Genomic DNA, 24,576 nt, shown 5'->3' with positions numbered 1-24,576 from the left:
TAAAGTTATGGGAGAACTGCTTGATATTAATAGTTTTATTTTAGACATATATAGGTATACCGAGCTTTGGTGAAAATGTCTGTCCAAAAACTTGGAAGAATGCCTAGCACATAGTGTAGTAAGTGCTCAAAGCAATTTCATGAGAGACCATCTACCATTTGTCAGGGTTCTATGAAGGATTAAAAAACCTGTGAAATACGGTAACGGGATGGTAGTAGTAATGAGAAAGAAATTCTGTATAATGGAACAAAAGTCTTTAGTTCTCTACCTTGGAAAGGTTGCTAAAGAAAGATTCAGAAAAGATTTTAATAGTGGCCCAAGGATGGCGTCTGAAGGGGATGGAACTAGATTGTAAAGAATGGACATTATATTAAGTCTATGACCTTGAGAATTTCATGGGTACTGCAGACTCCCTGTATAGATCATCGTAGTTTGTGTGACAATCAAAATGTTCTTTGGAATCCGCATTTTCTACGTGGTGGTCATCATTGCATGGGGAACATACTAAGGACCTGTGGTAGTAGAAATCATTATCCTTTTGTGGTAACTTTTCAAAAGAAGTTGTGTCCTACAGGTTTGTTGCTTTTTCTGCCCTCTGTTGCTCCCAGTGAAGGCCAAGCCACCCCAAGTGATTTGGATAAACAGGAAGAGTTTACCATCTGTGGGAATGAGTTGGGGGTGGCAGGGGACTCAGGCAAAATTAAATAGCAGAAAAAGCAGTATGCAAGTTATGCGTGTGTAGTTTACTTTCGAGTTAGAGTAGATAATGAGTGTTTTCCATTCAGAAGAGCAAAATATTTGTTTTGGCTACCTATCAGTGAAAGTCTAGCTCATTGGAAAAATTAAAGTAGTATTAATTTGAGGAACTAGTAGATTATTTTATTAGAAGTTCTACCTGTATATTTTTGGCTGACTTGGTAAATGGATTTTGGTGATTTGAGTTTAGAAGTAGCATAATAAAAACTCTGTTGATAGGTTGGCCAGGGAGTGTTATGTAGAAACTCTGTCTACCTCCACCCCCACCAAAAAAAAGGGGGGCAGGGAGAGCAGAAGCAAGGAGACAATTTGCTAGATTTTTCAAATGATGCCTCTTGCTCCTTATTGGTATTGATCAAGGCATGAGTTGGTGAAGACCTGGACTAGGGAGATTGCAAAGAGAATGGCAAAGAAGAGACTCTAACTGGGAGAATTCCAAGAACCTGGTAACTTTGAATAGATGTATATATATTATAAGTTATTAATATTTATTTATCCCAGCAATATGTGGATTATTTTACTTCTATTGTTTCACTTAACCTTCTCAACCATTTTGTAATGTATAGGTACTGTTATCATTAAGTTGATTTATTTGATTAAGCTCACACAGGGGCACTGGGTGGCTCATTCAGTTGGGCATCTGGCTCTTGATTTCACTTCAGGTCATTATCTCAGGGTTCTGGGATCGAACCCCACATTGGACTTTGCACTGAGTGTGGAGTCTGCTTAATTAAGATTCTCTTTCTCACCCTCTACCTCTCCCTCCCCCACTTGCCTTCTCTCCTCTCTCTTAAAAAAAAAATGATTAAGCTCACACAGTTAATAATTATCAGAACCAGAATCTAAACCCTGGGTTTGTCTGAACCCAAGCCTTGTTGTAAAGGATACTACTTATCAGAACCTAGAATAAAGAATGTTGCCAACACTTTTAGTTAGGAGACAGATGCCCATTAGAAGTCTGGTTTAATGTTCATCATTAGCATATGTATAACATAAACTTTTCTCTCTTTTTCCCTTTTTTTTTTTTTTTTTTTTAAGTGCGACTTCATGACAGCATATCAGAAGAGGGCTTCCATTATTTGGTGTTTGATTTGTAAGTACAACATACTTTGTATTCATTTATTTTTGCTATTTGAAAGCCATTTTTGAATTAAACATGATTTTTTCTAATTTGCAGTCTAAATTAATAACCCTATAATTTTTTTAGATGTTCGTCAAATAACATTCAATTCTAATTCTTTTGAAAAAATGTGACTGTTCAGGAGTGTTTATTTAAAACTTACATTAATCTTCATAACTGAAACAGGAGTCTGTTTGGATTGTTCACTGTGATATCATAAGCAGTTCTCAGTTTTATCTTTGGGCATACAAATGGCTGATATGATCTAATTTTCCATTGAATTTTTTAGACTATATATAATTTATTGTCTTATATAAAAAGAACCATAGGTAACATCATACTCAGTGGTGAAAAAATGAGGGAATTTTTCTCTAAGGTCAGGAACAAGATAAGGATATTCACCTCACCAGTTTTATTCAACATAGTCTGGAACTCCTAGCCACAGTAATCAGACAAGAAAAAGAAATAAGAGGCATCCATATCAGGAAGAAGTAAAACTTTCACTCTTTGCAGATGACATGATACAATACATAGAAAACCTTAAAGACTCCACCAAAAAGCTATTAGAAGTAATAAATAGTCAAGTTGCAGAATATAAAATTAATATGCAAAAATTGGTAGCATTTCTATACAGTAATAACAAAGTAGCAGAAAAGAGAAATTAAGAAAACATTCCATTTACAAATACACCAAAAAGGATAAAATGCCTAGTAATAAACTTAATCAAGAAGGTGAAAGGCCTGTACTCTGAAAACTATAAAATATTGATGAAAGAAATTGAAAACAACACAAACAAATAGAAAGATATTCCATGCTTGTGGATTGGAATAATTAATATTGTTTAAATGTCACCACTACCCAAAGCTATCTATACATTCAGTGCAATTCCTATCAAAATACCAGTAGCATTTTTCACAGAACTGGAACAAATAATACTAAAATTTGTATGGACCCACAAAAAAACCCAAATAGTCAAAGGAGTCCTGAGAAAGAAGACCAAAGGTGGAGGTATCACAATCTCAAATTCCAAGATATACTACAAAGCTGCAGTAATCGAAACAATATGAAAAAAATAGACATACATCAATGAAACAGAGTAGAGATCCCAGAAATAAACCCATATTTATGTAGTTAATTAATCTATGACAAATGAGGCAAAGATATATAATGGAAAAAAAGCCAGTCTCTTCAATAAGTGGTGCTGGGAAAATTGGACAGCTACATGCAAAGGAATGAAAGTGGACCACTTTCTAACACATACATAAAAATAATCTCAAAATGTATTAAAGCCCAGTAACTTTGATATTAGTCATAGCAGCATTTTTCTAGATATGTCTCCTAAGGTAAGGGAAACAAAGGCAAAAATAAATAATTAGACTACATCAAAATAAAAAGCTTTTGCATAGCAAAGGAAGCTATTAAGAAAAGCAAAAGGGATGCTTACTGAATGGGAAAAGATCCAAAATATATGAAGAACTTCTACAACTCAACACTAAAAAACCCAATCCAATTAAAAAATGGGTAGAGGACCTAAATAGACATTTTTCCAAAGAAGACATACACATAGTCAAGAGTCACATGAAAAGATCCTCAGTATCACTCATCATCAGGGAAATGCAAATCAAAACTACAATGAGATATCACCTCATCTGTCAATGGCTAAAACCAAATACACGGGAAATATTAAGTGTTGACGAAGATGTGGAAAAAAAGGAACCCTTGTGTACTGTTGGTGGGAATGTAAATTGGTGCAGCCACCGTGGAAAGCAGTATGGAGGCTCCTCCAAAAATTAAAAATACCATATGATCTAATAATTGCACTTGTGGGTATTTACCCAAAGAATGTGACAACACTAATTTGAAAAGAAATAAGCACCCCTATGTTTATTGCAGCATTATTTACAGTAGCCAAAATACAGAAGCAACTTGTGTCCATCAGTAGATGAATGGATAAACAAGATGTGGTGTGTACAGATGTACACACACACACACACACATACACACACATATACACAATGGAACATTACACAGCCACAAGGAAAGGATGAGGTCTTGCCATGTGCAACAATATGGATGGAGCAAGAGTGTATTATGCAAAGTGAAATAAGTCATACTGAGAAAGACAAACACCATGTGATTTTACTCATGTGGAATGTAAAAAACAAAAGTGAATTAAAAAACATAATCAGAGAACAAATTGATGGTTGCCAGAGGGCAGGGGGGTGGAGAGGATGGGCAAAATGGATGAAGGGGAGTGGGAGATACAGGCTTCCAGTTATAGAACGAATAAATCACTGGAATAAATGACATAAGGGACTATTTTCATAGTTGCTGCTATGACTGATATCAAAGGGATATTATAGCGTTGTATGGTGACAGATGGTAGGTACACTTGTGAGCATAGCATAATGTATGAAGATGTTGAATCACTATGTTGTGTACCTGAAACTAATGCAACATTGTATGTCAACTATATTCAAATAAAAAAATTAAAAAGAAACTATAATTCAAATAATGGAAAAGACTAAAGGAAGGGTCCTTGAAGTTGGTTAATTCAGGGGTTCAACAACAGTATCAGACTCCCATCTTTTACTTCATTGGCTTTGTTCTCAGATAGGTATGGTTCAAGGTATTATATACAGACATGATAATGTCCAGTGGAAGACATTGTCTCTTGTTCTTTATAAGAATGAAAAATTTACCCAGTAAATGTCTCATTTCCTCTCAGTGGCCAGGATGAGGTCATTTGACATAGTAATTTCACTTCTAGAAATGAAATCCAGATAAAGCATACCCTAAATTTAGATAAAACTTTATGCCAAAAGATGTTCACTGCATCAGCTTTTATAACGGGGGAAAAAAGAAAAGACAGAAAAGCAATTTAAGGATCCAATAATAGAGAAATAGTTGCATAATTATGGTAAATTCATATAATGGACTACTGTCTAGCATTTTCTAGATAAGAAAAAGATATTTTTTGTAATAGGACTCTGAAAGTAGGTTAGTGTTAGATTTGGTTAATTCAGCCCTTCAATGATGTAATTAAGAAATCAAGTTTTTTTCTGTCTTTTTGTTTGTTCTCTGTAGTATGTGAGTTTGTTCTCAAGTTGGCTGACTCATTTACAGATATCAGTGACTTTCACAGTCAGAGAAAGGGACAGTATTAATGTCATAGAATATGTTTTTATTCTTTCTCAGCAGTTCCTCAGAAGATAATCTATTAATGAATTCATTTATTTTTTTATTTAAAAAATTTTTTTAAGGAATCCCTGTTTAGAACCATTTCTCATGCCCATGCCTGAATCAAGTATTGATGAAGGGAATGGAATTACAACAATTGGCTTTGACCAATTATAAATTTAATGTGTAGGTCTTGGGAGGGAACTGGCCTCCGTTGAATCACCATATACATGGTCAGGTAAGATCTAAATCATGGCTTTGTTAAGAAGAAAATAGGGAAGTTTTGCCTGTTAGGTAGGCAGCCAAGTGTGTCTGCTATATTGGTGATTGGTGTGTGCTGGAAAATAGAGGCTGCAGCTCTGATTATGTACAGCCCCACTGTACAGGCTCCTCCCCATAGTCACAGTCCACCTATGGCTTGTTCACGTGGCTGTAGTTTGTCATCACTGCATATTGCACTAGTCCTTCCTCTTCAGTCCTTTCTCAGAGCTCATATCTTTACTTTCTCCGTTGTTCTTTTTTCCTTTTTCATGTTCTAAGATCCCTTTTTTTATGATTTCTTTTCTTCTTTAATAACTTCCTTAGCAATTCTTTCAGAGTAGATACTTTAGCAACAAATTCTTACTTTCCTTTTTTGAGAATGTCTTGATTTCCCCCTTCACTCCTTTTTGCTAGATAAAGAATTCTAGGTAAATAATTATATTCTTTTAATGTTACATCAATTCCTTCTGGATTCTCTGATTTCTGATGAAAAATCTTTTGTCACTCTGTTTTGCCCCTAAAAGTAAGGTGTTCTTTCTCTCCAGCTGCTTTAAAGATTTTTTTCCTTTGTCTATAGTTTTTAGAAGTTTGACCATGATGTGTCTTAGATTGTGTGTTGGATTTCTTAGTTTATCTTATTTTGTATTCACTTAACCTCTTGAATACACAGGTTTATGTCTTCTGCCAAACTTGGGAAATTTTTAGACATTGTTTCTTTGAATACTTTTTTAGCCTTGCCTTCTTTCTCTTCTTCTGGAACTTGATAACATGAATGCTAGATCCTTTGTTATAGCCGCTTAAATTCCTGGGGCTCTGTTCATTTTTATTTTTTTTTCTCTTGCTCAGATTAGGAAATTTATACTGTTTTTTTTTTTTCAACTTGACTGATCCATTTTTTTTCATTCTGCTGTTGAATGCATCCATTTCAGTTTTTGTATTCTTTTTTCAGTTCTATGGACTGTTGGTTTTTCTATAAATTCTGTCTTGCTGAGACTTCCTATTTTTTCCGTTTGTGTTTATAATTGCTCACTCAAGCATTTTATTAGGCTGATCAGAAATCCTTGTCAGATCATTCCAACTGCATTGTCATCTTGGTGGTGCTGGTGTTGGCATCTTTCATTGTTTTTTCTTATTCATATTGAAATTTTCTTGGTTCTTGATATAATGAATGATTTTGTATTATATCCTAGACATTTTGGGTATTATTTTATGAGACTGTGGATTTAATTTAAATCTTTGTAGCAGTCCTCCTCTGATACCACATTGGTAGGGATTATTCGGTGCCATCTTACTACTTTCAGGTGGGGGTGGAAGTCCAGATTTCCTATTCAGCCTCCTATGGCACCTCAGGGGTGTTCTTCCTTACTGCTGGGCGGGGCTGGGAGAACAGGGATTTTTTTTTTTTTATGCATTTAGTGAGAGAAATGTATCTACCCTATTTTTTCAAATCTGTTGTTATTTCTTCATAGATTTAATTCGTTAGATCTCCTTTGCTATATAAATCAAAGATAATGTATTATAAACTGGGATATGTCCTTCATGCTATGATGAATGCTGGAATGAAAAACACTTTTGCTAAAGCTCATTTACTTGAGTACCATTATTCAGAATTGGATTTGATCATAGCTCTATCAAAGAGGACATATTTTTACTATACCCTCTTATGTTCAGTGCATGAAGGCATGTGAATTAGACTAAAGGCAGGTTAATAGAATAAAAGGCATGCAGTTTATATTAATATTTATGTGCATGGGAGTTTGTAGAAAAGAAGTAAAACTAAGAAGCAGTGAAGCTGTCAAATTCTTGTCTTAGATGATAAAAATTTCTCTTCTCTTCCTGGTACATGAAACAGGTACCTTCCTCAAAGGGAAATTTATGCCCTGCTTTGGGACAGATAAGGGGAGGGTAGAGATTTCTTCCTGTATTTGTTCATTCTCAATTGCCTTTAGCTCAAAATAGTCTTTTTGCCAAAGTGGTATATTGCAGGGTGGTATTTTCTGATCTACTTCAGCTCCAAGAAGCACATCAGTGTTAGGTCAGTTGTGAAAGAGCAATACCCTTCTTCTCATGCCATGCCATACCACTTTTCCATAGTTACCATGCTATATTCACATTTAAAATTTTATGGTTTTCTATATTTCTTAATAAATGGAGGGAATGATAAGAATCACAGAATTTAGAACAAGGTTTATTTTCTTATACATCACTTTTTAAATAATTGGTACAGAACATATAAAAAAGCAGTTCATGTGACTACAAAATAAGATTTTCAGTTACAGTGGATCATATCTGTCACAATGATATCTGTGTTATTAATGTCTCTGAAACCAAAGTGTAAGTTTACATTTGAACCATAGTAACATTAAATTGAACCTCTTTTGGTAGACTGAAAAGTTCAGACTCTTTGCAATTGTTCTTCAGTGTTTAAAGTTTAAGAGAGGTGCTCCTGGGTGGCTCAGTCATTAAGCTAAGTGTCTGCCTTCGGCTCAGGTCATGATCCCAGGGTCCTGGAATCGAGCCCCGCATCCGGCTCCTTGCTCAGAGGGAAGCCTGCTTCTTCCTCTCCCACTCCCCCTGCTTGTGTTCCCTCTCTCACTGTCTCTCTCTCTCTCTGTCAGATAAATAAAATCTTTAAAAAAAAAATAAAGTTTAAGAGAGGAGTTATGAGGAGTTTTCATCAAAATTCTTTGCCAGTAAATGAGATTAATAACTTAGTTAAATACAATCCAATAAAGCACCCAGCTTTAGAGATAGTCGGAAAAAAATGGATAGTAGTATAGATTTTCAGTGATTAAAAAGAGATTATAACAGATATAATTCCTCTAAATTATCTAATTGTGGTGGTTACTCTATGAAAAGGAAAAGTAAGTAGCTTTAGAAAAATGAACATTTTATACATCAATGAAATACTCATATGGGAAAATTGGAAGTCACTTAGCCAATCAGTTCCAAGATAAAATAACTACTTGAATTCCTAAAGAAGGAATGTTCCTGTGTTTGTCCTTTTGATGATGGTTTTGGCACTGTGGTACTTGTGCATACTTCCTGTGGAATGTCAGCTATTCACAATCTAATGGGAAGTTCTATTTTTATAAAGGTGCACTGAGTTTTCTTCTAATGGAATAGTTTTCCCTTTCTAAAAAGCAAAACAGAAGAGGCAATGAGGTCATTAAAAAAAAAAAAAAAGGTTTCTTCTTGCTATTTTAAATTCACATTTTTCATTCAGGTATCTATCCACCATTTCCAACTATACAGCATTAGTAATCACTGTTACAAATAGACAAGAATCAGTGGGAAAGACCTCCATGAAAGCAAAGACTTCTTCACAGCAAATAATGAATCATCCTTCCACCGGCTTTGTGCCTAGCAGGGTTTTCAGGCACATCTCAGCAGTTCTGGGAGATAAGAGGTGTGGATTTATCTGAAATGTAAGGGAAGGCGAGGCAGGGAAATAATGGAGCTAGAATTGTAGTCTCTGAGGGAGAGTACTAGAGTCAGAGCCATTGGCCTAAGGCAGATAAGGCAGATTCAGTCCATTTCTTTGAGAAATAAGGCCTTGACAAGGGCAGTCATCTGAATGTGACATATATATTTCAGAAACTGAATGCCAGCTAAGATTTGTATTATTGTGTGTTGGGTGAATGTATAATGAAGTATAGAACTATCACGGCCCTTTCTAAGTAAATGTGTAAGAGAAACACTTGGGTTGAATTTTGTAATCTCAATAGGGAACTAAAATAGATTAGATTAAGGTTTTTTTGGCAGAAGTGCTGATCCAGGATGAAAAGACTTAAGTTTTAGTCTCAGAGCTACCCAAGGCTAACCATTTAACATTATATTTTCTCTAATCCTCATTTTTCTCATATGGAATGGGGCTGTGGGACCAGATGAAAAATTTGTCTGACATCTCTCAAGTCCTTTCCTATTCTGTGAAGCAGGATGCTGTTCTCATTAATTTGAAATTTCTGGTAGAATTAATAAGGACTCCTGGTGTCATATTTAAATATTAGGAAATTTATTATGATTTGAAGCTATTAGAGAAAAATTCTATTATTACATCTTTAAAAAGAACTTTTTTCCCCTAGCAAAAACACATGTTGGTACATGAAATACTTTTTTTCCCCCTGTTTTAAAGTATTTGTGTTTTTGTCCCCATATAAGAAATTCTGTTCATCAAATATGTAATGAATACCTACTAAATGCAAGACACTATGCCTAATGCTTTAGGAAAAAAGGTAGTGTTTCTGAACATTTCAAAATAAATGTCTCATTTTGATGATTTCAAAATTGAATGCTCAGAGAATATGATGTGCTCCCTCTCTGTGCCCCATTTAATCATTTTTGTACCAGCCAGAAAGCTTGGTCAAGTTGCATGTTTTGTAGTTATTACTAGGAAGACATGTATATTTTTCATTTTTACAAATTTGAAATAATATCAGTATTAAAAAACACTTTTCAGAAACTCTACCCCTGGACTGGCGAGCTGATCATTATGTTGGCAATATCAAGACTAAAAGACTAAAAGATAAGACACCATCCCCTTTTTTGAAGGTTTTATAGTTCAGAAAGGGGATTAGACAGCTTCAGAAAATCTGTAGTGTAGACCTATTGTGGTAGAAGCTGTTAAGAGTTACACAGAGGCTTGGGAGAAAGAGCCAACATTCACTTAGTCAGGAATGCCAAGAAACACAATGGGAAGAACCGAAGTTGAAGCAGATGTAATTATGTCTTTCTCTGTGTTTTCATTCAACAAAAGTATCCTTAGTCTGCACTTATTCTCTACTGGGCACTGTGGATAAACTGATTGAAGGGAAGGTGAATGACAATTTTTGCCTTCAAAAGAACTAAAAGCAGTCTCATACTTGTTCTGTTAGAGCATTCATTCATCTACTAGAATATTTGGTTGCATAACCCACAGGTCAGCAATTTTACAAAACACACAGATGGAGTGTAGTAAGTTTCACAGTGTCTGTGAACACATCTGTGTGCCCTAGTCACTTGGTCATCTTTATGGTTATTTAGTAAAATTCTTCTATTCTGATAATATTCTCCTATATCTCACAAGGCATATATATTCTATATATATTCCAACGATTATTAAATCTTTTTAGGGGTAGAGGGCTAGTCCGATTTTTCTGGACATCTCTGTCCTATTATCCCAGCAAATTTTATCCTTCTTAAAACCTTCCTAGTATATTTCATTTGTCTTATATTTGATTTTAGTATTATTCGGTCACATTTGATTTATAACAGTGTACATAGGAAGTAGTGGCAAAAATAATTTCCACTTTCAGGTCAAAATGTGAACGCACAGATTGAAGATTATTTGATCTATCAGTGCACTGTAAACAGCACTTGAGAGTAGGTCTCTAGGTTAAACTGTCAAAAGACAAAACTAAATTAGTAATTATAGTATAGTGTAGTATATTATATAAGTATATATAATATAAAAATAAAAAAAATATATAATTTTATATATAACATACTACGCTATACTATAGTATAGCATAGTATATTTTGCTGTGTGCATGGATGATTGAAGCAAAAAGAGACCAGATTAGAGGTGTGAACCCAGTTAGACGTTGACTGCACTAACATCCAGGTAGGAGATATAAATACCTGAAGTAAGATGTTGGTAGGAACAAAAAAAGAAGTTATAAGGCATAAACCCTCTGAATATACTTTTTAGAACAAAGTTGAGTCTCTGAATTTCGTTTTTAGTTGGCACTTTATATGCAAGAAACAGTCCATCTACATAAAGTGGAGGATATTTTAAATAACAAAGAAACCCTAATGCTGTAGATACTGCATTGCATTTCTCATTTGTTTTTAGGAAAGTGTTTGAATCAAAATGTTTTGTCTATTTTTAAAATAGTTCCACTGTAGTGGAACTAGAATTGTAGAGGGTTACTGATGGGAAAATACAGCTTTTACAAAGTTCTACTAAATAATTTCAGTGTCCTATTAGTTGGAAAATTAATAAAATGGTAATGATTCTGGTATATTTTTTACAGAAAAGCATTTATTTATTTTTTATTTTTTTAAGATTTTATTTATTTCTTTGCGAGAGAGTGAGCAAGTATGAGCCGGGGAGGGGCAGGAACAGAGTGAGAGGGAGAGGGAGAAGCAGATTCACCACTGAGCAGGGAGTCTGATGTGGGGCTCCACCCCATGACCCTGAGATCATGACCTAGGCCAAAGGCAGATGCTTAATCTACTCAGCCACCCAGGCACCCCCAGAAAACCTTTTTAAATGACCATGACATTTTATACTTTTAATGAAAAGGTAGAGAGATACTCATTCTTTTGATTTCTTTATGAATAGAAAACAAAATACTCAGCTTTTCTCATGTATTATGCTGCTGTTACAGGGTGGCAAAGTCAGCTCTTCCACCCACATATCATGGTTCTTTAATGTTCATGGACATTTTCAATTTGTATGGAATAAGATATAACCTTGTCTTACGAGTACTCATTAGTTAATAACCTAAAGGAAGAAGGAGGCTCTTCATGATGAATACTATCTGATGGCTTCTTTAGAATTTTTGTCAGGGATAATAGTCTTAAATTCCAGAAGGCCAATTTCTTTCTCATTTGTTCATTTTATAGTTCTTATTCTTTAATAGTAATCCGATTTTCTTGATTTTTATACCAGCTCCCATATTTCTGTTTATTAAGTTGGAGAAATTAGGAATTTAGGATTTTTGAAACTATAATATTTATAGAATTTTTTTCTACTTTTAATAAAGTTTATTTTTTAGAACAGTTTTAGGTTCAAAGCAAAATTGAGTATTAAGTACAGAGAAATCCTATATATATCCATTCCTAATCACACACAACCTCGTCACTATTGCCTTTCCGCAACCACAGTTTGTTGTTACAATTGATGAATCTACATTGACACAGCATTGTTACCTATAGTCCATAATTCACGTTAGGGTTTACTCTTAGTTTTGGACTTCAAATGGGTTTTGACAAATGTAATGTCATGTATCCAGCATTGTTGTACTATACAGAATAGTTTTACTGCCTTAAAAAGCCTTTGTATTCTGTCCATCTCATCCTCCTCCCTAAACCCTGGAAACCACTAATCTTTTTACTGTCCATAGTTTTGCCTTTTCCAGAATGTCATATAGTTAGAATCAGACAGAATATGGCCTTTTTCAGATTAGCTTCTTTCACTTAGCAGTATGTATTTAAGTTTCCTTCATGCCTTTAAATGGATTGACAGTTGATCTCTTTTTTGCACTGAATAATATCCCATTCTCTAAATGAACCACAGTTTATTTATCTACTCATCTACCGAAGGACATCTTGGTTGCTTCCAAGTTTCGGCAATTTGAATAAAGCTCCTATAAACATTCAGGTGCAGGTTTTTAATGTGGACATAAATTTTCAACTCCTTTGGGTAATAAAAAGGGGCACAATTGCTGGATTATATCTTAAGAGTATATTTAGCTTTGTAAGAAACTGCCAAACTGTCTTCCAAAGTGACTATACTATTTACATTCCCAACCAGCATGAATGAGAGTTCCTGTTGCTTCAAGTCCTGCCTGCGTTTAGTGTTTGTCAGTGTTTTGGACTTTGGCCACCCTAATTGATGTGTAGCGGTATATCATTGTTGTTTTAATTTGCAATTTCTTTTATGTTTTTTAAGATTTTATTTATTTATTTGACAGAGTGAGAGAGCACAAGCAGGATGAGGGGCAAAGGGAGAGGGAGAAGCAGGCTCCCCACTGACCCGAGGATCCTGGGATCATTACCTGAGCCAAAGGCAGACATTTAACCGACTGAGCCACCCAGGCGCCCCTAATTTGCAATTTCTTAATGACATATGATGTGGAGCATCTTTTCATATGCTTATCTTCCATCTGTGTATCTTCTTTGGCGAGATATCTTTTCAGGTCTTTTGCCCGTTTTTTAATCAGATTGTTCATTTTCTTGTTTTTGAGTTTTAAGAGTTCTTTGTATACTGTGGATCACAGTCCTTTATCAGATGTCCTTGCAGATACTTTCTCTCAATCTGTGACTTGTCTTTTCATTCTCCTGTCAGTGTCTTTTGTAGAGCAGAAGTTTTTAATCTTAACGTAGTTTACCTTATCGGTTCTTTCTTTCATGGATCATGGCTTTGATGTTCTATCTAAAAGTCATTCCCATATGCAAGATCATCTAGATATTCTCCTATGGTATCTTCCAAGATTTTATAGTTTCGCATTTTACATTTTGGTCTATGATCAATTTTGAGTTGATTTTTGTGAATGGTGTAAGGTCTGTGTCTAGGTTGTTTGTTTGTTTTTTACATGTGGCTGTCCAGATTTCCAGCATCACTTGTTGAACAGTCTATCTTTTCTCCATTGTATTGCCTTTGTTTCTTTGTCAAAGTTCAGTAACTATATATGGGTCTATTTCTGGGCTCTCTGTTCTGTACCATTGATCAGTTTGTTTATGCTCTCATTAATACCGCACTGTCTTGATCACTCTAGCTTTCCCTTTTTTCTTTCTTTCTTTCTTTCTTTCTTTCTTTCTTTCTTTCTTTCTTTCTTTCTTCCTTCCTTCCTTCCTTCCTTCCTTCCTTCCTTCCTTCCTTCCTTCCTTCCTTCCTTCCTTTCTTTCTTTCTTTCGAGGGGGGGGTAGGGGCAAAGGGAGAGGGAGAGAGAGAATCTTAAGCATGCTCCATGCCCAACGTGGAGCCTGACATGGGGCTTGATCTCACAACCCTGAGATCATGACCTGAGCTGAAACCAAGAGTCAGATGCTTAACTGACTGAGCCACCCAGGCGCCCCTTGATTACCATAGCTTTATAGTAAGTCTTAAGGTCAGATAGTGTCAGTCTTCCATCTTTGTTCTTCTCTTTCAGTACTATATGCTATCCTGGGTCTTTTGGCTGTCTATATAAACTTCAGAATCAGTTTGTCTATATCCACAAAATATATAGACTTTTGTATATTAACCTCGTATCCCACAATTTGCTATATTTGCTTCTTAGTTCCAAAAGTTTTGTTGTCAATTCTTTAGGGTTTTTTACATAGACTATCATGTTATCTGTGAACAAAAACCAGTGTATTTCATCCTTCCCAATTTGTATGTATACCTTTTATTTCTTTTTCTTGTCTTACTGCATTAATTAGGACATCCAGTATGATATTGGCAGAAGGAGATATTTTTATCTTGTTTCTGATGTCAGTGGGAACGCTTCGAGCTTCTATTAAATATGATGTTAGCTTGTGATATTTTGTAGATGTTTTTTATCAAGTTGAGGGAGGTCATTTCTGTTCCTAGTTTTCTGAGAGTTATGAATGGGTTTTGAATTTTGTCAGATTTTTTTTCTGCATCAACTAATATGATCACATGATTTTTCTATTTTTACCTGTTGATGTGATGGGTAGCGTTTGATTTTCACATGTTAAACCAGCCTTGCATACCTGAAATAAATCCTTTTTTTTTAATGATAAATAATTCTTTTTATATACTATTGGATTCAATTTGTTAATGTTTGGTTGAGGATTTTTATATCTGTGCTGGTGACGGCTGTTGTTCTATAATTTTCTTGTAGTGTCTTTATCTTGTTCTGGTATTAGAGTAATGCTGGCCTCACAGAATGTGTTGACATGTGTTCACTCTACTTCTGTTTTCTGGCTGAAATTGTAAAGAGCTGGTATTATTTCTTAAGTGTTTGGTGTAATTTACCGGTGAATCCATCTAAGCCTGTTTTCTTGTTTGGAAAATTAGTGATTGGATTTCTTTAATAGATAGGCCTTATGTGTTTTGTCTACTTCTTGTGTGATTTTGGCATATTTGTCTTTCAAGGAATTCGTCTACTTCACCTAAATTATCAAATATGAGGACATAGAGTTATTCATGATATTTCTTTATTATCCTTTTATTGTCCATGGTATCTGTAATGATGTCTTCTCTTTCATTTCTGATACTAGTAATTTGTGTCTTCTCTCTTTTTTTCTTAGTTAGCCTAATCATAGGCTTATGCATTCTATTGATCTTTTCAAAGAACTAGCTTTTTTACTTTTGTTGATTTTCTCTATTGATTTCCCATTTTCAATTTTATTGATTCCTACTCTAATTTTTATTATTTCTTTTCTTCTGCTTATTTTGGATTTAATTTGCTCCTTTTTCTTTTTTTTTTTTTTAGTGGAAGCTTAGATTATTGATATCATATCTTTCTTTTCAAATATATGCATTCAGTGCTATGAATTTCCCTCTATGTACTGCATCCTATAAATTTTGATAAGTTGTATTTTAATTTTCATTTAATTCAAAATATGTTTAAATTTCTCTTGAGATTTGTTCTTTGACCCACGTGTTATTTAATCTCTAAGTATTTTAGGTTTTTCAGCTATATTTCCGACATTGACTACTAGTTTAATTCCGTATGGTCTGAGAGAAGACATTGTATGATTTCTATTCTTCTACACTTGTTAAGGGGTCTTATATGACTCATATTGTAGTCCATCTTGGTGAATGTCCCATGTGAGCTTGGGAAGAATGGGTATTCTGTCGTTAGATGAAGTAGTCAAAGATGTCAATTGTATACAGTTGATTTATGGTGCTCTTGAGTTCAACGATGCTGCTGATGATTTTCTGCTTTCTGTATCAATACATTTTTGATGGAGGGGTATTAAAGTCTCCAGCTGTGGTAGTAGATTCACCTATTTCTTCTTATCTTCCTATCACTTTCTGCCTGGCATATATTAATGTTGTGTTGTTAGACACGTGCATATTAAGGATTATTAGATCTTCTCAAAGACTCCTTTATCATTAAGTAATGTCCATCTTTTTTCCTACTAATTTCCGTTGCTCTAAAGTCTGTTCTGTCTGCAATTAATAAAGCTGCTCTTATGTTCTTTTGAGCAGTGCTAGCATGGTTTATGTTTCTCCATACCTTTAGTCTTATTGTATGTGTCTTTATAATTAAAGCAAGTTTCTGACAACATGTAGTTGGGTCTTATTTTTCTGACAGTCTCTTTCTGTTGATGTGTTTAGTTCATTGATGTTTAAAGTGATTATTGATGTAGTTAATATCCACCATATTTTTACTGTTTTCTATTTGTTTTCCTTGTTCTTTGTTCCTATTTTTGTCTTTCACACTTTTTTTTTTTTTTTTTTTTTAAGTTTCTGTTGTCATTTCCTCAAGTTCAGAGATTCTTTCTTTGGCTGTGTCCAGTCTACTAATGAGCTCATCAGTGACGTTCATTTCTTTGACAGTATTTTCTTTTTTCAGGTATTTCTTCTTGATTCTTTCTTAGAATTTCCATCTCTATACTTACATTACCTTTCTGTTCTTGCATGTTGTCTACTTTTCCATTTAATGCCCTTAACATATTAACCATAGTTTTTAAAATTCTTGGTATGATAATTCCAACATTCCTACCATATTTGACTCTGGTTCTAATGCTTGTTAGGTTTCTTCAAAGTGTGCTTTTTGCCTTTTAGTATGTCCTGTAATTTTTTGTTGGAAGGTGGTTATGATACAGTAGGTAAAAGGAACTATGGTAAATAGGCCTTTAGTAATGTAGTGGTAAGGTGTTGGAGGAAGTACTATGATTAGGTCTCAGTCTCTTGGTGAGCCTCTGTCCCTTGAACTGTGAGCTTTATTGATGCTTCTTAGTTTTGCTTCCACCCCTACCACTTATGTGGGATAGGATGGCTAGAGGCACCTGGAGTTGGGTATTTCCCTTCTTCCATTTGAAAGGCTAGAACTAGGTAGAGTTGGGCACTTGCATTCCCCCAGGTCAGTTAGGTTCTGTTAATACCCCAGCAGTTTAGACTGTGGTGAAACAGTTTCTCTTTAAAGTAGGCCTTGTAAAAAGAGAATACTGCTCTATATTTCAGAATGGTTCCTTTTCTCCTCTCACTGCTAGAAACATGAGATTTTTCTTTGATAGTCATTGTGAGGGCCTGGTAGAGCTCCTGAAGAAAAATGTACAAAAATCTGTGGGCCCCCCCTGACTGAGTTCCCCTAGAGTTTTATCTTCCAGGCTTGTCCACACTGAGCCTTCAGTAATTTATCAATTATAGTTCAGATTTTTCTGTCACAGTACTGGTTCCTGCTGAGGTTTCTGTTCCATTAAGTTGTTATTTTCTGAGTCTGCCTGGTTTTGGGGGTATTATTCTGCTTTGTGACCTTATTTGACAGATATGTGAAGAATTGTTAATTTTTAGTTTGTTCAGGTTTTTATTTGTTGTTAAGATGGAATGACAACTTCTAAGCTTCCTATATGCGAGAACAGAAACCAGAAGTCCTCACAATGTTTTTTTTTTAAATCTTAAACTTTATAAAATTCAATTAAATCTTCTAAGTTATTGGGAACTGAAAAGACAAGGCATAGTCATCCATTAGCTGGAGGTCAGAAATCAAGGCTAGAAATTTAAATTTTTAAGAACTGTTTTAAGATAATTAGAAGTCAGACCTATGTGTTTCTCATATACTGTAGGCCATGAAGAATGATAGAATGAGTAGTTTGAGTATTTCTCAGGAAACAACTGAAACTGTTCTTAATCACACTCTGTTGGAATTTTCTGTTCAGAGTCATTAAAGAGATTTACTACCTTTTTTGTTCAACCAGATTTTAAAAGCACAATTTTCTCAAGAAGTTAGTTATATATAAAATCATGGATGTTTATTAAAGTGCTGACTTCTTAACTAAATGCCTTTCACCTCCTGGGTCAGATGGTTCTCCTTTGAAAAGGCTGGTATTACTATCTTAACTATTGTCATGTTAGAGACAGGTAGTGTCTGTGGACTGTCAGTGACATTCTGCTGTGTAAGAGAATCTGGAAAAGTTACAATTTAAAAGATGTTAGACTAAGTTTAGCAGTCCGCTTCTTCAGTATGTGATGATATTTTCTGCCATGCGCTCATCCATTCCATCTCCCAGCCTGGACTTTGTAGGCAGGAAGCCCAAGTCCCACTTGATCCCTGCTTACTTTTCACTTCTGCTTGAGACACCCAAAATTGGCAGGTGCTGCTATTGGCTTGCAGTTAATTCTCCCCCTAGCTTTGATACTTTAGACATTCTCTGTAAATAGATTTGCTATTATAATACATTCATCCAATGGCTAGAATACTGATTGGGTGCTAATTATATGCCAAGCACTTTGCTAAATACTAGAGATAAAACCATGAATAAGACATAGTCCCTTCCCACTAGGAGCTTATAGCCAGAATGGGGAAAAAGGATAGTAAACTATGCTGAGCCCTAAAACAGGGTGAGCTTGTGGGAAGGAATGGTGCCTAATGAGTACAGGGGTGAGAATGTAGAGGAGGAAACTCTATTCTGAGATTTAAAAGATAAGTAGAATCTAGTTAGTCATAGATTCTAACTCCTCTTTGTGATGCCAAGAGGAACAATATAATGTAATATCCCAGGAGAGACTGTAGACAATTCTAGACATTTGTATCTCACTGTGGATGAGCCATTAAGTTTTTTGAGGGGAAAAGAGGAGGACCATGAGGTTATGAGACTGAAGAAGCAGGCAGGAACCGATTCTCAAAGCTTCTTCCTTGTTTATCATTCCTTAACTAAAATCTGAAATGAACTAAAAACTGATTTTTAAAAGGAGAGTTAATGGAAATGATATATATATAATGAGATACATGTTTAGAAGAATCATTCCAGCTACAAGTTGAGGAACATATTGGCATCCTAATGTGAGATACTAGTTTCTGGAACTAAGCAGTGAGATGGGAATGAAGAGCAGTGGAAAGCTTTAAGAGTAATTTAAGAGGTAAAAGTAATAGATACAATGATTAATTGGACTTGAAACTCTTTTGTTGAAGCCTTCTGTCTCTTGAGAACATTCCATTTCTAAAATAACTACAATAATCTGATTAGAGAAAAGAATATTTTATCTCCTTAATGCTTTGACTAGCTAATTGATAGCCGTGTAATTGAGAACAGTTAGAACAATGACATTTTGTTAATAAACAGTTAGCAGACTCAGAAATAGTTACCAGGTCAGTGTTTTGGAATTTTGAATATGTGAATAAAACAAGTAAAAGATCTAAAAGTATGTGGCTTGACAAACAAGAGGACTTTGAAAAAAGATCTTCTCTTTAGCCACTAAAGCAAGGATATAAACAGCACTAAAACATAGTTGGCACTTCATAAATACTTGTTGAATAAATGACTTGAATTATTTAACATTTTAAGTAAGTCAGAAAAAGTAGAAGCAATTATTGAGATTACATCAATTTTAATTGCACATATTCATTCTTGATGTATACATACATAATATAAACTCCTATTGTGTGATGTGTGCCAGTTTTGTGAAGGGAAGAGGGCAAATATCCAATTTAATAGAGTCATTCTTTCCCAGTGGTCTAGATAAAACTTGTGAAATTACTGGTTTTTAACTGATTTGCTTTACAAAGATCAAACTAAAATATTTGAAATATTAAAAATGGCCACTCATGATTTAGAAATCATTTTGTAGGTAATACATATATTGCTAATAATATAATTTCAGTATGAGTCAGTATTTAAACACTGTTTCTTTTATTATGCCTGTGTATCTGCCTGTCAGTCTTTCAGCCTGTCTACCTCTCTGTTTAGCCATTAGTCTCTCTAGACATCCAGCAAGCCATTTGTGTGTGTGTGTGTGTGTGTTTGTGTGTGTGTGTGTGTGCTTGAGTGATTTATGTGTTTTGTGTGTGTTAGTGTGGCTATAAATTTGCCAAGATTTTGGCAGAGAAGAATACTTGTTTTAAAAGAATATGTTTCTTTTGTTTTGAAAAATATTTGAGAAAGAAATGAAGGTCTGATTTTTCATAAATGTTTTTGAATTTTAAATGTTTTGAATTCCAAATCAGTAACCTGACCTCAATCAGGAATTTTATTAAACCCTCGAGAAAAAGGTTTTCAACATAAAATTTTGAAGAAAATTATATGTTATGATATTGTTCATTTTTCTTCTTTGCTCTTTTAGTGTAGTGATAGTTGTGTTTATGGAAAGTTTTTTATATACTAGATTTATCATCTTGAATCATGACTTTTCCATTAACTTTTACTGTAATTTTTCATATATCTTGCTAAAAGGAGAGTAGGGAATCAAATCTCAATTTTTTTAAAGAGAGACTTACTCTTCCTTTTAAAGAACATAATATTTTTATCCATACCTGATATGTTTATGTTTACTGACTTGGTGCTGCCCTTGGTAAGACATTAAGTCAATTTACTACTAAGTTAATCTCTCTTCTATATCAGTTAGGTCTCTACTGATTTCTTTGTTTTCCCAGTGTCTTCCTCAGTTTCTGGGAAGAGAAAGTGCTCAGTAATAACGCGAGGATCCTGAATTCATTTATTCATTCATGTATTCATGAAACAAATACATTTAGTATTTATTATATAGTTGGTACAGTGCTGGTCCCTGGGGCCCATGATGAGCTTGGTTTTGTCCCTCTCTTCAAGACATTTGAAGTTTTTTTAGTTATTCATTAAACATGCATATATTCAAATATCATAGAGGTAATTTAGATCTACCATATTGATAATTTCCTTCTACCCTCTACATCTCCTTTTTTTAGTTTTTTCTCATCTCCTAGACATCTAAACATGGGAATGATCCAAGGTCTTGGTCCTTGGGCATCTTATATTTTCAATTTATACTTAACTTCCTAAGTATCTCATCCCAGTATCATGGTTTTAAATTCCATCTATAAACTGATGCCACCCAAATTTGTAACTGCAGCTCAGATCTCTACCTGATATTCTGTTGCCTACTCACCATCTCCACTTGGATGCCTAATTGGCATTTCAAATTTAAAATGTCTGAAACTCACCTACTCATCTCCCTACAGCAAAACCTGCTCCTATCAGTTCGTGGCAACTCCATCATCCCAGTTGTTCAAGCTAAAAACATTGGAGTAATTGTAGACTCTTTCTCTTACATACTATATCTGATCAGCAACTGCTGTTAATGTCAAAATATATTCAGAATTTGGTAACTTACCACCATGTCTGTAGCACCACCTTGGCCCCAACTGCTCTCCTGTCTTGCCTAGATCACCATAAAAACATTGACTAGTCTCCAGGTTTCTGCCCCCACCTTTCTGCGTCTACTCTCAATACAGCCTCCACAGAAATATCCTATCAAAATCCAAGAGCATGGCACTCCTCTGCTCATAGCACTCTGTTGTGTCATTGTTTATTACCTTCCTCCTGCCTACCTCAGCTCCAGCTGCACTGCCTTCCTCATAGCTTGGAACAATAGGCATTTACGCTGCCTATTTCCTTGGCCCTGAATGTTCTTATCCCTGAAATTTGCCTGGCTCATCTCAGGTCTTGGCTCATAGGTCACCTTCTCAAGGAGGCTTTCCCAGATACCCATCTATAAGTTGCCATTCCTTCGTCATCAACTGTTCCCAACTCTTTTCTTTGCCTCCCCCCCCCCCAACACTTATCACTACTAATCTAGGAAAATTAAACTTAATTTCTCTGGTTAATTATCTACATCACCCACTAGAATGTAAGCTCCATGAATGCTGGGACTTTTTTTTTTCTTTTGTTCACTTTTTTATCCCCAGTTCCTAGAATAGTGCTTGCACATAGTAGGCATGTAACATATTTTTTGAACATAACAGTATATGAGGAAACTTTTGGAAAGAATACACAATTATTTTGTGAAGAGTTTAGAAAGTTTAAAGAGAATATTTTCAGTCTTCTTTTATTACTTGTTACTTTGGGTACATATGGTGCCACAGTGCCAGCTATTTGAAGGTCCAGTTGCCTAATTACTAGTTAATTAGCATGCTCAGAATCATAGAAATAGATTTTTTTGCCAAAACTAAAAATGGAGATTTACTTTAGCCAAGTATCTATTTTGCAGCAAAATGTGACATTATGAACACACATTTTAAGAAATGTGCAGTAGCTATGCCTGTATGGTCAAAATGGATCGTAATGTTCTCAAGCATGATAATTATGATGTATTTAAATTCAAATACTGATTTTTCTCTATTGTTATGAATGCTTAATAAGTTGATATTTACCATCTATCTTAACTTTTACTTAGGGACATTTTGGTTACGTATTTTTAGCCAGCAAGCAAAGTAGGATATTCAGATACCCTGGGAGCCTGATGCTAATGATTGCTAATGATGCTAATTATTTAGGCAGTTGAAGTCATTTCTCTCATTCTCTTTCTCAAACCCACAAGATGCCAAGATTGAAACATGCAATGTATACATGGCCTAATATATTTCTTTAGCGGTCATATTCGTCATTGGAGCCTCGGGAAAGAAAGACTCTTTTGTTTGCTTTTTAATCTCTAATTTTGGAATTTGAAAACTATTCAACCCTTTCCAGATATGTTGACCCAACTGGGGAATTTTTTTGGGCAGTAAGAAATCCTTTCTGCCTGTTTTTACTGGAACAAAGAAACCACTGTTCTGGGTGCAGGACATCAGCGCGTTTGGTTTTGTGTGCTAGCTGTTAGTGATAATATGGACCTTTCCTAAGGACATGCCTAGCAGACAGTCTCAAACCCCAAAATACTTGGGGACTCAATAGAAGTGAAATGGTGAATAGATAAGTCATAGTGCCTTAGGACTTACAGTATTTACACTCTTAAGATTTATGCCTGGAGTTTGGAAAAACTTTACAAGCAGTAGTTACTGATATCCTAGAGAAGGAAGAACACTTTATGTGCTCAGATGTCTTAAAGCTTGTTTCTGTAACTTTGTACTTCAGTGTTATTATTTCTCTTGTTGGCCACCTCATCATGGGAGTTCTCTGGTTATTTAGGTAATCTCTTTACCTAAAGAAAAGAGAGGGATTAAAAAGAAACACTATATTCTTTGTTTTGAGTGTTGCAATGTAGAGTTTGGGGGACAATTATGTTGACTTGGTTTCCACTGAGAAGTATGAATATATGTGAAACAAAATTACTGACTATGTGAATAAAACCCAAGAATAAAAAGATATATACTGAAATTAAACTTGTTTAGATGAATGTTATTGAATTCCCCTTATCAATACTTTATATTATTGGAAAAAAACATTTGGCTTTTGCAAAGGAGTGTCTGTCCTTAATCAGAGCTAAAAATTTGTTAAGTACTATGAATCTCCCTTCTCAAACCATGACAAGCATATTATCACATACTTCTTCATTTATCCTGCACTACTATAGGTCTACAAGGCCGTATAGTATTATTTAATTCTTTTTTACAGATTGGGAAATTGAGGCAAGAGAGGTTTCTTGTTTTGTCCAAGGTCACAGCATAAGTGGCTGTGTTAGGTCTTAGATTTTCCTGTCATGGAAGACAGTGCTACAACCACCATGAAATCTTGCTCTACACTTGCAGAACTTAAATGGTGGAGTACCATGTACTTGTATTTGGTTTTGAATGATTTGCTTTCTCTTTTCCCCCTTTAGTCCAAATGTTAATGTAGGGTTTTCTGAATTCTGTTATTTTTCATTCAGTCTACCTTTTGCACCCCTCCCCCACTCCATGGGTCTACTCCTAACTGCATGTCCTGAACATGGAGCTGACAGAATACCAAATTCATCCCTCTCTTACTTGAGCACATTTTCATAGGAAAAAATGGGGGGGGGAGGGCTTTTCTATAAACTTCTGAGTGTTGCAGCCCTCAGTCAGTAGTGTTGGAGATGGTTCATTTGTTGAATACAGAAATAAACTCCAGATTTATAGAAGTTGTCCCATTTGAACTAAATCCAAATGTGCACAATCACAGAGTATTTAGGAAAATGGGGACTGAGCGGAACCTCTCACATCCTAGGTGGTTCTGTTGAGAGAAGTAGAGCTAGAATCACTTGGTAGATAGAATCACCTAGTAGATAGATTAGAGTTTTGCTGGGAAGTGGTGACAATAGCATGTAAAGGTTGATGTATTCTTCAGGACTCTTTATGTTGCAAGGGACAGAAATGTAAAATAACTTCAGCCAAAAAGTTAATTTATTTCCTCAAATAAATGAAAAGTCTGTAGGTAGGTCTGGTTTCAAATATGCTCAAAAGTGGTCCAGGTTCAACTGACTCCATGTAGTCTTTTCTAGTTTATTATTAGACACATTCTTCCATTATGGTGGCCCCCAATAGTCCCAGTCTTACATTTTTCTTATGATAATAAGTCTCCTTGCAAAGAAAGCCTCCTTTTCCAGTTAATTCCAACAGTTGTACAAAAATTGAGTTGTACTGTGCATCCCTGAAGCCATTACTCTGACCAAGGGAATTACGCAGTAGCCTGTGGGGCTGGAAGAGGTTGATGATGAAGCAGTTTACAAA

At 35.0% G+C, this 24,576-nt stretch overlaps 1 protein-coding gene across 13 annotated transcripts in view; it reads left to right on the top strand.

The window, feature by feature from the left end:
- The window catches only part of CAMK2D (calcium/calmodulin dependent protein kinase II delta), a 311,448-nt gene that overhangs the window by 159,296 nt on the left and 127,576 nt on the right, over nt 1-24,576 (top strand). For all 13 annotated transcript variants that reach the window (XM_045799095.2, XM_045799098.2, XM_087866404.1 and 10 more), the window contains exon 4: nt 1,795-1,849. In XM_045799095.2, the coding sequence (XP_045655051.1) occupies nt 1,795-1,849 (55 nt within the window). The remainder of the gene's footprint in view (nt 1-1,794; nt 1,850-24,576) is intronic.

This window comes from Ursus americanus, chromosome 13 (assembly GCF_024610735.1).
Source record: "Ursus americanus isolate L20-20 chromosome 13, mUrsAme1.1.p, whole genome shotgun sequence".
Lineage (NCBI taxonomy): Eukaryota > Metazoa > Chordata > Mammalia > Carnivora > Ursidae > Ursus > Ursus americanus.
Note: the sequence above shows the minus strand (reverse complement) of the source record. Positions and strands in the feature narration are given on the sequence as shown.